This window comes from Sabethes cyaneus, chromosome 1, assembly GCF_943734655.1.
Source record: "Sabethes cyaneus chromosome 1, idSabCyanKW18_F2, whole genome shotgun sequence".
In the NCBI taxonomy this organism is placed as follows: domain Eukaryota; kingdom Metazoa; phylum Arthropoda; class Insecta; order Diptera; family Culicidae; genus Sabethes; species Sabethes cyaneus.
In genome coordinates this window covers 160,082,019-160,096,806 of record NC_071353.1, presented here as the reverse complement: position 1 = coordinate 160,096,806, position 14,788 = coordinate 160,082,019, and the positions used below count along the sequence as shown (strand labels likewise).

At 40.8% G+C, this 14,788-nt stretch overlaps 1 protein-coding gene across 2 annotated transcripts in view; it reads left to right on the top strand.

Moving 5' to 3' along the window:
- The window catches only part of LOC128743265 (rho GTPase-activating protein 190), an 88,034-nt gene that overhangs the window by 51,709 nt on the left and 21,537 nt on the right, over positions 1-14,788 (top strand). For both annotated transcript variants that reach the window (XM_053839924.1, XM_053839848.1), the window contains exons 3-4: positions 9,976-10,406; positions 10,480-11,624. In XM_053839924.1, coding sequence (XP_053695899.1) covers positions 10,257-10,406; positions 10,480-11,624 — 1,295 coding nt within the window. In that variant the 5' untranslated portion in view covers positions 9,976-10,256. The remainder of the gene's footprint in view (positions 1-9,975; positions 10,407-10,479; positions 11,625-14,788) is intronic.

The following is a 14,788-nucleotide window of genomic DNA, read 5'->3' as shown; positions in this document are numbered from 1 at the left end:
AGGCCGACGAGCGAGAGAGAGAGACTACCGCAGTTCCGTTAGTTCCGTTCATGGGAAACCGCAAATTGTACTCTGCATTCGGCATTGTGCTGCCATTGTCAATAAAAGTAACTGAGCAAAGCAACAACTACTCTTTCGACTTCTTCATAGAACATCAGCAGCCGCACAGTCCAATAGGATTATACATATTCGAATGCATTGTATTGCCAATTATCGCGACGAAGTTTGACGTTTCGACGACTCCCAGTAAAACTCAGCAGCTGTTTACGTTTAGAAACTGCACGAATTACACTGTACATTTGGCACTGCGCTGCTGTTAAAAAGAGATAATTGCTAGTTTCATTTACTCGTACATCAGCAGCTGGCCCGACAACTACGACTAGAAGTTTTTAAAATAATCATACTCTGTAGTTGATGTTTTTCAAATTTCTAGTTTTTTTCTACAAAAATTGTCACGGTAACTTATATCCAAAGATGTATGTAGTAAAACTTGCATTCTTATCAAGCCGTGGAAATTACATCTTTTCAATTTAGTTTAGTTCAAAATGTTCGTTATTTCCCAAGAGTAAATGTCAAACCGTAAAACACCACATCTTTTCGCAAATGTACAAGAATTATCCCCTCAACTGATTCGCCGCTAAGAATTGTAATCTAAGGATTTTCCATTATATCTGCGCGCCCTAGTTTTACACCACAAACCACGGTACACGTGCAGCATTTTCCAAACCAGTCAAACGGTTTCATTTTCCTAGCCGATTACTTCTAATGAATCCGTTCGAGCAGAAACTGTATTAATTCTGCATCAATCGTGAGCTCAGATAACTAATTGCTCGGTAATCTGCACACGAAGTTAACTCCCGAGTCCTTCTTGCCTTGCCCGGCTTGGAATTACACCCGGACCCGTGCTTCTTCTAATCGCACCGACCGGCATCATTGAACGGAGTGGACTTTAGAGAGACTCCATTGACTGACTCCCACAGGCACCACCACGAAAGCATTATTTCCGTCCGGTCGCTGGTTCAGTTCATCCTGCCGCCACCACCCCCACCCCCACCGTCACAGTCAGCGTAGTATCAAAACGTCAGGACAATTGGAATGGACTGGCACCAGCTGGCGCGGAGCTATTTTTATGGCAATTCAAAGCCACCGTCATCGCATTGCTGTCGTCGTCAACATCATCGTTGTCGTGTCGAAGTGGCAGCAATGTAGACAGACAGAGCAAGGAAAGGAACGCAAGACCAACCTGCTCTGCTGTCATCGTTCCTGCCTGCTGCTGCTGCTGGATTCGATGGAGATAATGAAAATATTAGTATTCAATGCATGCTCCTTTGTTTCGAGCCAATTCCTGCGGGAAGGATAGCGAACTCTCATCGAAGAATTTGCACAAAGCAAATTTCGCGTCTCCATAGTTAGGTACACACATATGTGCTTTGTCAAGGGCCCCGAAAATGAGTGACAAATCCATTGATTTCATGTTTGTTCAGCTGGAGCTGCTAAAGGGAATGTTAATCAGACCTTCCGTCGGTTGACTTTATCACGTGCGAGTTGAGTAAACTGTTCTTGTAAACTGTTAGCATTTTCAGTACAATAGTCCGAGTCCGGAAACTTTTTGGAAACTCTAAGAAGCTTTCGTCGGAAACAATCATATTATCGAAAGCCAACTTGACCTATTCAACCGGTCCGATCTTAGCTGGGTGGAATGTGTGGGTGTGTGTTTCCAGCTCGTCACGTTCTTACAGGTTCGAGTTCGAGATGCCGGTTGTCTCTCAATCTCAATAGAGGTGGACCTGACCTTTTTTGATCCCATTTAGCTATTTTTAAACTCCCCACAAAAGACTAATTTTCACTCCCACTATGTAAGTCCTGCTGAATGCCATGCCAATGATGGGGCAACGCCGGGCTTCATTCAGAAAGATTGGTCCCTTTCCAACGATTTTCTCTAAACGTACGAGCGCAGCCGTGCTCTCGCTCTCACTCGTTAGTCTACCTTTGCGTTCAGGGTTATTAGCCAAAATAGGGTGACACAAGTTGCAAATTTCGGTTTAGTAAATCTTGATCAAATTTTACACCGTAATTTGAGTCCCTTGCTTACAGCAAGCTGGCGTCTTCAAACCATCGTTCAAACTGAAATATTAAGCCTAATCTAACTTTCCTGACACAGCCGTCGTTTGCCACCCTAATAATCATTAGGACACAGCACACACCCGACGGTGACGACCGACCCGAGCATTCAAGGATTCAACTATTTTATCGTCGCTGCTACCGCAACATTGCGCCTCAACCCCTTCGAAAATAAACTTTACCGCCGCCCGCCGTACCTTCTTCATTCAGGGTCATTGTGGTCTCCCGCTTACACTCACTCACTGGCACTGTGCGCGGTTGGTTCCATCCACCAAAAGCCAGAAAGAAAAGTGAGAATGCGGAAAAAATCTAGTCCAACACCGTACTCCCCGACGATCATACATACACAGGGACGAGGACGCATATCAGATTCCATATCGCGCCGACCTTTCCTTCTTCTTTTTTTCCGGCCAGCGCCGTCGAAGATTAAAACTGATGCTTTTAATAAGTCATGCGAAACAAGGTGCCCTGGCCTGGTCTGCATTGTTGTTGTTGTTTTCGTTGTTGACGCCGTCGTCGGTCGGTCGTCAGGCACGGGGAGGGCAAAAGCATCATCCAGCATCTCGCGGAGAAATGAGAGCACTGCATAATTTGCAGTACTTAAGGAATTATTCTTGCGTAAGGCGATAAAAGAAACAGAAGCCGTCTCCTGTACACAGTTTCGGAAGTAATAACGCTGTGTTTGGCTCTGAAGCACTGTACTGGTGAAAAGTCGTTGCTTTGTGTTGTGCTGGGATGGAAATTTTCCTCTCGGAGGCATTTTTTTTTTCATTATTTAGGCAGCTTCCATTGAGCAACCGTTAGAGCGTAGTAGTTTGACTTTAGTTGAATTTTCCGATTGCTGACGACTACCGACTGAGGCCGAGCTGAGGTATGCCTGCCTGCCGGCTGGAAAGTTTATCAGGCTCCCGGATATTGCAAAAGAAATGCTTGTTTTTCAGAGCAAAATTGTAAATTGTATTTTCTCACAATTGCATTGCTAGTAGGTATAGAAAAATTTGGGAAAGTAAAGATGAAAAGATGTTTCAGAACATTGCCCTTTAAATTTATTCAAGCGCAATATTTTATGGGCTTTCTTAGAATTATATGAACTAAAATAAAGTTTCGAGGCTATAACAATACTTTCAGTGCCAGAAATATTCATTTCCTTGCAGTTGAAAGTAGCATCATGCATCTTCATTGCAATATCAAATCTTTATTTCTCTTAAAAATTGCACCTCAAATGCAAAAAATTACCTACTCCAACTTGAAGTAATTTCATACTTAAAGGGATTTGGTCATATCTGGACATATCTGGACATATTTGGGGGACTCCGAGAACCCCTGGGAAGTCAATAACACAATGTGGTACATTTTTGATAATAAAGACATATTCGGAATTGGCCATTGTAGTTGTTGGTACTCAATTTGGCTTACTTGAATTTATTTTAAAAGTTTTAGTGTGATTTAAGGTGTCGTATGATGAGTTTTTGTTCATGTTCGAAATTGGTCATTTTCTAGGGGTTTCCGGAGCCCCCCAAATATGTCCAGATATGACCAAACCTGACCAAAGATAGCAGATTTAGCTTCCACTGATCTAGTTATTGAATTCTAGTGTGATTTAAGGTGCCGCACGATAAGCTTTTATTTATGGACGAAATTGGCCACTCGTCTGGGAGTTCCCGGAAATCCCCGGAACTTGTCCAGATATAACCAACGTGGTGCTAGGTAGTTGATTTGACTATCAGTGATTTAGTTTTTAAATTCTGGCGTAATTTGCGGTGTCGCATGATAAGTATTTGTTCATGTTCGATACTGGCTATTTTCCAGGCATTTCCGGTTAGTCCCAATACAGCGTAAAACTCCTAAAATGGTCGGCAATGGGCATATGCTACATAAAAAATCAATACTGGCTGTGATTTACGTTCATTTTGGAAGTGTCATTGAAGATTTTTATTTACTTTATATGAGCGAAATGCCCTTTAAAACTTGAAAAGAGCGTAACTCAAAAATTCGTCGATCAATTTTTTTTAAAATTGGCTCAGAGGTGTAGGATGGCAATACAAACCAACTAGCATTTTCCATTTGAATGGTATATTTTATTTTTTAATATTGGTATTTTGAACACCGTGGCTGTGTTTTAGTTGCTCCATAATATCCCCATCTTTGTGTACTTGGTATATTTCGTGGTTTATGCACCTGCGCCACACTCTATCTTCTAATATGTCCCCAAGAGTTGATCGCAGGATCTTACGCTCTGAAACACCAAGAGCTCGTCGATTGCTCTCCTTCAACGTCCAACTTTTCTTGAACGTAGTGTACCACTAGGACAGTTAGCGTCTTATAGAGCGCGAGTTTCGTATGGAATTGCAGGCTACGGGAGCTCAACAGCCTTCGTAATCCGTAGAAAGCCCTATTGGGAGCCGCTGTCTGCCTTTCTGCTTTACAGCTCACATCGTTGGCGCATGTCACTAACGTACCCACATAGACAAATTTGTCGCCCACTTCAAAAGTACCTTCGTCTATCGCCACTGCAGTTCCAACGCCTGAAGGGTTATCGCGCTCCCTACCAGCCACTATATCTTCGTTTAGGCATAGTTTGTGATATCCAGCTTATCCAAAGCTGCCTCCTTGAGATGCTTGTACCGTAGACTCCCGCTAATAATAATGACACGTCGCTCAGATTAGGCAAGTTAATTTTTAATTTGAATATTTGGTAACTCTATTCATTTTCTATACGCGCAAGGAGCGCACCCTATGCATTTATTGTTTTGATTTTACGAAAACATTTTGAAAACATCAAATGTACGCGAATTCTCAATGTCCGGATTGCAGAAGATAGGAAATTTACCCTCAAACTTACCTCGACTTAAGGCAAGAGGAAATGTATTAAAAGTTCTTTCTTTTTTCCAATCTGTCCGGTAAGCTTAACCGTCAATTATGTATGACACTTGAACATTTTTCAATGTGAGCACTTATATTACCGGGGTTCATATTAAAAATGTTCAGATAAATAAAAGTCATACCAGCGGGGGTTCACGGTACGCCTGTTCCTCAGATCCCTAGTCAAACCACGCAACGTCACAAACGAGTCTGACTCTTGATTTCAAACCATCAATGGTAGCACGTATCATCCTAATCAGGTTAGTTGGAAAACCATGTTCAAACATAATCCGCCACGGCTTATTTCGTTTAACTGAATCATACGCCGCCTTGAAGCCTGTAAACAAATGGTGAGTCTTGAAGTTGAATTCCCGAATTTTATTGAGGATCTGTCGCAAGGTGAACATTTGATCCGTTATAGAATTCCTCTCGTAAACCGTACTGGTATTCACCAGCAAAGGCTTTCTAAAACGGCCTTAGTCTATGAAACAGAATGCGGGAAAGAATATTGTATGCAAAGTTGAGGAAAGTAATGCCCCGATATTTGTTACATTCGAGTCGATTCTCGACCAAAGCGAAACAAAGTTACTTGTCATTTACTGCCAGTGCAGAGTCACTAGCTTTTTAGAAGTCGACTCAGTCGAAATACTCGACACAATCGAGTCACGTGTGCCTCTCATAATACCAAGAGCAGACCAGTCGAGCAAAGTCACTTGAACTCATACACTACAAAATGCAAACTAGAGTAGTCTGCATTCGGGATTGTTCTCGGTGTGGTGCGAAACGCCTCTGCACTTGGACGAAACCTCATGGCTTTTCCTGCTTCTTTTTCAGAGCTAGTAGATAGCAGACAGTTCAGTGGTATAATTGGTTAGACTAAAGCGCTTAACCAGAGATTGAGAGCTGTGAGTTCGACTCTCACCTTCGCTTATTAGCCGATCTTTTTGGTTTGATATAAAATTTTCAGTTCAACCAATTTTTGCTTGGTCATATGAGCCATTTAAGCTTCTCCAAAAAATAAAAAGTAAAATGACAGGGTTTTTTTTCTAATTCCCGTCGTAATAAGTAAAGCCATTCTAATTTTCATCATTTGTTGGATGGATTTAATGAATACTCCAAAAGTTCTTGTGCTGATTTGACTAAAACACACTTACCTTCCGATCCGTGAACTTTGAAATCACTGAAAAGCGACCATTAAAGCATATTATTGAAATTACGCAACTGACTTTTTTTCTAAAATTCGTCGTACGGTTTTAAAATCCGTCCATCAAAATTTTTCATCGTCCGAAATAAAAATCACAACAATGTTTATGAAGCTAACGTGCATGTATTTGTATAGGACGGCATGGCAAATGTTATTCTACAAAATTTCTGCAGGTCAGGCAAGTTTTCCTGGCTGTATTATGAAATTAAAACGATTAGTCGACATTGTCTTCTTCGTCGCACGAAAAAACGTAGGAAATTTGGCTTGTAGGACTTCTTTAATGATAAAAAGCATTTAAATAGATCTCTGCTCACTTTGATTGATCGCGTATGATAGACAACTAACTAAAATATTAGGGAGGGAATAACTAGTTTTGCATTGTGTGTCAAAAAATGCTGATATTTTTAATAATATGTGTTGGATAGGACGGAAATAGGCAATTACGACGATGTAGCAACATACCCTATGTCGATAAAAAGAAAGAAAGTTATTCAGCATCGCCATTGGAGCTGTAATTAGCGAGCGGGCATCAAAACGAGAGGAATGATCTTCAGAAACCAACTTCTAGCATTCACAGACGACTATGACATCATTACTACAAACCTAAAGAGGGCCGAGGCAATCTACACTAGACTTAAAACGGAGAATGGGGCAATTGGGTTACAAATCAACTCTTCAAAAATTAAAAATTTGTGGTAGAAAGTGCCTGAAGCGAAAACAATGTTCGCCTCCCACGGACAGTGACTATGGATGGACAGTGACTATGAACGACGATGAACTGGAAGTGGTTTAGGTGAAACGGTACTGAATCCCAACATGGCCGGAAAAAAGGCGTCGCCAACAATAATAATACGAGTGAAGAGATTCGACTTCGCATTTATGCTGGAAACCGGGTCTACTTTTCTCTCCATTAAACGCTACGATCAAGGAGCACGTGCCGCCGCGTATCACCATCGCTAAAGAAGTAAAGCAGAATGACTTGCAGAATAACGTTACGAAGAGAAAGACAAGTTCGCTCGATTGCCAGGCGATGGATGAAAATCAAAACAGCCCTTTTCAGGACTACAACTTAAGCCTTTAGAGAGTTGAATTTGAAGATTGTTGATATATCAACTGGCAGCAAACAAATCTTTATGTTGACGTTCCAAAACTAACTATCTCTATATGCAGTCCATTCAAAGGTCTCTAGCCTCTAGTCTAGCCATTTTGCGTTACATTTTTTCGCCCATTAGGTGCCTAACTTTGCCATTGTAAGGTTGAAGACAAATTTGGTCACTTCAGGATCTGTTATTGTTATTCACATTTTCTGTAACATTCAGAAGCTTAATAAGATGTTTTCTTTATTTCGCTTTTTTTGGCTTACAGGAATAGAATTTGCTTTCTTTAGATTTTGGCTTTTTTTAAAAAAAAATATCGTCCAAAGCTGAACCGAAGCGTCACAGAGTTTCATAACATTTTATAGACGGCCATTTTTTGGCCATTGCTCAAGAACAGCAAAAAATTACGGAGTCTGCTTTGATAAGTGAACGGTCGTGTAATCGAATTATAGTAGAATCTAGATCATATAATGTCAAGTGACTTAAGCATGGATATGTTCTTTGGTCCTTCACTAACCTGCTTTCATGCTGAGTTTTACATTGCCCCTGTCACACCTCTTATAGTTTGTGTACTGAACTGAAGACCTATTTAAGAAAAGACTTAGCCAAACCTGATTAAACCACGCCAAGATCATCTAGACTAGTTTTTTGGGAGTGAGGAAGTGTCTGATGCGAAGAATGATAAACTGAATTAACTAGAAAATATTGGGTCATTCAATGATAGGTGCGACTCGAACCCTCGGTCTTGCGGTTGGTACCCGAATGTTTTACTTAATTAAACTACTGCCGCACCCAATAACAAATGCAGTGCAAAATTCAACAAACACCTCGGGCAATATAACAATAGATCTACTGGTCGCGGTGACAATCCAATCAAATTTTTTTTAAAAACGATTATGAATTGACAAACTTAGCTTTCTAACTTTTGCTTTCTTACGGGATATAATGTGGTTTATATGCATGCTGTGAAAAATAGTTGACTGTCAAGGTCCGCCGCCGTGGACAACTTTATAAAAATAATTTCATAGATAATATTTTATTGGAACTGCTAAGGAAACTTACTTACATTTTAATAAAAAATTGTTTGCTCTACGATGCCTGGTTCAAAAGATATAAATTTTCCATGTCCGAGGAAATCCAAGATTTAATGAAACTCTGCGACCCTACGACCATAGTTTGTACTATCCTGTTACTCTTTTCTGTGACTTTAGAAGCGGAACTCGGTCATTCTAAATTTTATTTAGCATTTTGTTTTCCACATTTTTCATTACTTTAAAAAGTATAATTCGGATATTCTAAGTCTGATTCTGCACTGTTTTTTTCTTCTAGTTTGTCAATATAAATTGTTTAAGCTCAACTAGAATGGTTAACGTAGACACGAAAACTGTTTTCTGCATTCGGCATTGTTCTGCCGTAGAGAGAGGTCCACTCAGCAACACTCGCTGCTTTCCTTGCACTGAACATCATCAGTCGGTCAGGACAAAGTCTAGAATTAGGAAAAGTTAAAACCTATCGTAATACTACGTGCTGCCAAGGCTTGTTTCATGCATTTGAAAATTATTCATTCGAATAATTTTGTGTGGGAAACTCTAAGCAAATTTGTTCGATAATTTCGGTAAAATGTTGGGAAAAAGTTATCCACAAAAAATACGCGTCTGGAGATTTTTTTTAGAAAAGTCGGAAAAACTTTATTCCTTGCTCGAAACATTCTAGACTTTTCAAATGAAAGTCAAGCCAATCTGGTCTGTGATCAAGTTCACGTAACAACGATAATATTTTTCGAACCGCAAAACCTCTGCATGATAAAAAATAGAAATTCCTTCAACTTGATTCACTAACATCATGTCTCGCCTAACTTTTTCTTTCATTTTATTTTATTTTTTCCATCATTTTTCTGCTGCGGCTTTCGCGCATTTATTCGAGAGATATAAATTGCTCAGTGTCACAATATTGTTTATACTAATGTCATGTCATTATTTATAGCAATATATTTAGCTGTCAAAAATGAATACGTCTTTTTTTGGTTTTCCGAAACCTGCAGAAGTATTTATGGTTAAGAATTTTAATTAATAACCCAACTTCCACGCTGAAATGATAGAGAAATATGAACACACCATTCTGCAATGAGTCAATGATACAAATTTATGCACACATTAAGACTTGAGACACTCTCAGATTACCGTGAAAAAAAACTCCAACGCGAAAATTTCGCCCAATACCGACCGAAAAACCCGAAAAGTTTAGTAACCAATGCACGAACCGCATTAAGTTGATGATTTAACGAATCACAAGTAATAAAATTAATCTTGCTTGCCTCCTCCACCATCCGGGCGGGCATGACCTGCCAGCCACCGCGGCACGGCACGGCACAGCACGGGTACGGCTCTTCCTTCCGTGGTGGTGGCCTTCTTGACCTACTCGCTTTCTGTGTTTCGCTCACGCGTCCACTCATGCCCGGCGGCGGCGTGTTTCATTTATTTTCCTCCAGTGCAATTTTTCAGTTTTATTTATTGACCTTTCTCCGTCTGTCCCCGTCCCGTCGTGATCTACCCCCGCAGTTGTTGGACTCTCACTATGCGCTGCAGCGTGCTCTTATTATTTTTATTATTACAATTATGGAACCATCTCATCTCATTGCGCTTTTTATACTAATGACGCAACTTTGTTTCTTCTTTTCCTCTTCTCCTCTAGCATCATTACGCAGGATTATCTCATCAGCGGCGCGCAGACGAGCGACTGGGAAAACGTGAAACACACGCGCGCGGAGAAACACCGCAAAGACGACGAACGGTGAAAATCACAGCTGCCGTAAAGCCGGCCGGCTTCAGTCTCGGACCAACCGACCGACCGACAGACCGACCAACCGAGAAATCTAGTTTTGCACGTCAAGCATAATTTGCATAAATTGGCTGCCACCTGCAGCAGCCACCCACCCAACTAGCTAGGCTGCAGGCGGCGTCCCCCGCGGCGTAATGAAACAGATCAATGTTTCCGTCGTCGGACTGTCCGGTGTCGAGAAGGACAAGGGTCAGCTGGGGGTGGGCAAGTCCTGCCTGTGCAATCGGTTCGTCCGGCCGAAGACCGATGACTACGCGATCGATCACATTTCGGTACTGAGTCAGGTGAGTTGAAACCAAATTTTCTCAAAAAAAAAAAAATATATTTAACTTTTCTCCCTTTCCCAATGAAATGCAGTCCGACTTCAGTGGCCGAGTCGTCAACAACGATCACTTCCTCTACTGGGGCGAAGTGCGCAAAACCTCCGACGAGGGGGTCGAGTATAATTTCAGCGTCGTCGAGCAGACCGAATTCGTCGACGATGCCACATTCCAGCCGTTCAAGGTGGGCAAAATGGAACCGTACAGCAAACGCTGTTCGGCCATCCGACTGAGCTCGCAGGAGAAACTAAAGTATATCTGTAAAAATCAGCTCGGTATCGAGCATGAGTACGAGGAAGTGATCCTTCCGGAGGGTCGTTTCCTAGTCGATGGATTCGTGTGCGTGTTCGACGTCAGCGTCGTTCCGAATCGGACCGTCGAGAAGCAGATCGAGTTCACCAATCAGATTGTAAACAACATCCTAAAGAACAAAAAACCGATCGTGCTGGTAACGACCAAAAACGACGACGCCAACGAGCTGTACATCCGCGAGGTGGAGAAATTCTGCAGCCGGAAGGAGTACAAGGGTCAGATCGTGATGGTGGAAACTTCGGCCCACGAGAGCATTAACGTCGATTTGGCTTTCATCGTGCTGGCACAGATGATCGATAAAGCGAAGCAGCGATCGAAAATCATGAGCTATACGGAGGCGGCCAAACAGCGAACCGATCTGTTGAATGCCAGCTCGGAGTTCGTGACCCGTCTGATACGCACCCAAATCACGGATCACCGGTCGATTTGGACCAGCTCGTCGAAAAAGCTAGCTAGCCACCGGGAATGGAATGATTTTCTGGAGTTGTTCGGTCAGGAAGCTGGACAGCGAATATTCCGACGGCACATTAAAAAGCTTCGTGAAGATTATCAGGCGAAGAAGCTTCAAAGCTACATGGAATCGTTCGCTTGCGTTCTGCAGGAGCTTTTGCCGGACATGAACAGTATTAATCTGGAGTTGGATACTTTCAACGATTGGCAATCGATTCGGAACTACTTCCGGAATCATGTTGAGTTCGAGCAGTATTTCTTCGACGCAGTCGAACGGGGTGGCAGCTGGGCGGAACTGAGCGATATGAGTGATATGGAAGATGAAAACCGGATACCGTTCGATATCCTGGAGACGACCGAAGCGGAAACGGTTTTCAAGAATCACATGAATGCACTGCAGCAGGAGCAGAAGCGACTGGAGTAAGTAGAGTGAATTCTGAGTTGTGATTGTGGATGGTGTGTGCTGTTTAGCTTGTTGGTTGGTTTTGTACTGTAGAGTAGTTAGTGGGGAGGTTTTTCTTTTCGAAGGGTAAGTTGGTTGGAGGTTTCTTAAAAACGCTTCATGTTGAGTTTTTTTCGTCGCCAAAGTAATTACCTGTACGCTTAAGGACAGGTAGCTGTGCTTCTGACTGCTGGTTTTTTGCTGATTTTATCTCAGCCTCCCATATACCACCAAAGTGGGGGCGTTAAAATCAACTTTTCTTTTTTTGAAAGTTCCTTAACGCGTTGGACTTTTCTGCAAGCCATCGGTAGCCCTCTGTATCCCACTATGGGGTAAGAGGTCATCTGTTGATCGTCACGCTCAGGATAACGTTTAGTTTGAGTTATCGTGGCTATCCTCTATATAAGTTGTGGAAGATGTTGTATAGTCTCAACATGCAATTCATGTTCATGTAATCATGAAGGAACCACCGGCACCTACCTAGTTATTAATTTAATAATTTAATATATGGTCAGAATTAGTAACAATTGTATTGCTAAACAAATTTCGTAGCAATCGTCGAACATGGTGGGAGTAATTGAAGCAAGCTTGAGCTCAAGCATGGGTTTGGGCTTGAAATTTTGTTCCCGCATGGACTCATCACTGCCACTACTATCGTTGATCTATTGTGATATCGCCCGGGTGTTTGCTGTCTAACGTGCACTGCATTTCTTTTTGCTATAATCGCTATTGAGTGAGCGATATGCTTATTAAATTTTATGCGTGCTTGCGTGTGTGTTGGATTTACCCTTCTTTCAAAGCTTGCTCTACTTTACCCACTCATTCCTCACTGTCAGAATCCCTGCCCATATTATTGCCACTATCTGATATTATAAGTGTCCCTGGCGAGGACTCAACGCGTTTCTCTGACCAGTACACTTTTAACCATAAGAGTGACTTTTGCACTGTCAAAAGGTTTCATCGGAGTAATATAGAATTCAGCATTAGGGAAAGGTAATGAGGGGCTTAAGAATATATCCATGCTAAAGTCACTTGACATCGAATGGTCTGATTTTACTAAGAATCGAATCCACGACCACTCGCTTGTCAAAGCAGATTCGGCACTATGGTCCACAAATCAAAATTTCGGGACAAAAATATTTGCGGTTGAACGGCATGTGCTCAATGTGGTTTTCGACAAGTTTGTGAATAAAAAATTGATGCATATTTTGAAGGGGTCGTCCAATATTTAAGCGTTACTTAAACAACAATTTAAGTAATAACTTTTTGAGTAAACTTTTTTTCCACTTGTTGGTTTCAAAATATCAAAGATAAACCAATTTCAAGTAACTTTTTTGAAGATATGAAACTTCTACCTTTTACCCGTTTTCAGAAATTGACCTTTGCTTATAAACGACCCCTCAAATCACATTTCTTCTTGTAACATGTTTATTTCAACAGACAGCTCAATGTGATGTTCTAGAAAATATTTTGCACATAAAAGAGGAATATTTTTGCTGAAGATTGTTTTGCTTTTTCTGCATTAATTAATAAGTCTGATGAAAAATCCGAATATCTTAGCCATCTGCATTTAGTTTGCATACCAATTTGCAGGAAATTATTAAAGCTATCTGCCCAAATGTGTATTTCAGAGAATACCTGGAAATACCATGGCTGAGAACACCAGGGAATAGTGCGGATTTTTTTTCATACATTTTATAACTTAATAAATATACGTCCTAGCGTCAAACAATCTTCACAGAAAATATGTATTTCAACATTCTGAATTACTTTGTAGAACATTTTAAAGCAATAAAATAATCGTGTGCAAAGTTATTGAGTTTAATAAATTTTCAAGAGGACTTTTTTAACACATATTTCGCAACCAGTAAGAGATAGATAGTTACTTTATTCAGCAAAGTTGCTTATTTTAGTATGTTCTGCAACGTTTGGAGAAAAAAACCTTTTTTTAGAATTATTTAGGAAAACAAAAGTTTGTAGCACCCTTATAGGTGAATTCATGGTTACCCTAATAATGCAGGAAGATGCGCTATATTTTGTTATTTTACTTCTCCGAAAACACCACCCTTGAAAAAATACATATTTTTCATCAGACGGTTTTTAGCCTAAGAACAGTTATATCTTATTAATTAATGCAGAAAAAGCAAAACAGTCTTCAGTAAAATATTGGACGACCCCTTCAAAAGATGGAACATTTTTTCATTCAAAAAGTTGCCGAAGATCACATTGAGCTGAGGCATGCCGCTTAACCGCAAATATATTTGTCCCAAAATTTTAATTTCTGGTCCATAGTGCTCCGTAGCTATGCGGCTACGGAACTCCCCTGAACATGGGATTGAGTTTGACCTTAGGCTTAGTGTTGAAAAATTTATAGCAGCAAAAAACTCAATGAGATTTCAAGCATAAGAAATTTCAACCTTGATCAGAAGCGCCGAACTCACATATGAATTTCTCTCGTTATTATATGCGATGTCTCTGTTGCTATGCGATGTGAACCAAATTCAGCTGTGAGCATTTTGCTTACTTCTTCCACAGCTGGCATTTCATACAACGAACCAGAGAGCGAAAGAGAATTAACCGCCAGAGAAAACATCAGCTGCGAAAAAAGCTAGCACACATTCATGAATGAAGATGGCAAACAAATTGGCAGAATTTACATTTTTCCTTCGCGGGTATCGACATTTTCTTAATTAGAAAGTATAAAATCTAATAAGAATTAGATAAACATGTAGTTTAAATGTGTGTTTTAGTTTAACTTTACGATTTATTTAGAGATTCATTCTCTTACGCTCAGTCACAGTTACGTATCGCACGAGAGAATGCCTATACTGTTCAACAACGAATTTGTATGTATAGGTGTATAGCTCCGGGTAGCAGTTGAAGCAAAGCAGAATATGATCAAGCGGGAAGAAATATGTGTGAGTTTTGTGCTTCTTGCTATGATAACAGAAAAACTCACGCGTGAGTTTTTTCTGCATAGGATCGAGTTGACATAATTCTCGCGTAAATTTTCAAAAGGACCTAAGTAACATTGACAGACTCTCTTTGGCGTCCCTCTCTTCTGATTATTACGGCGACATGAATGCATTCCAACAAAAAAATTCCTCCCGTTTAGCTAGATAATGACGCTAGCAACCGATTC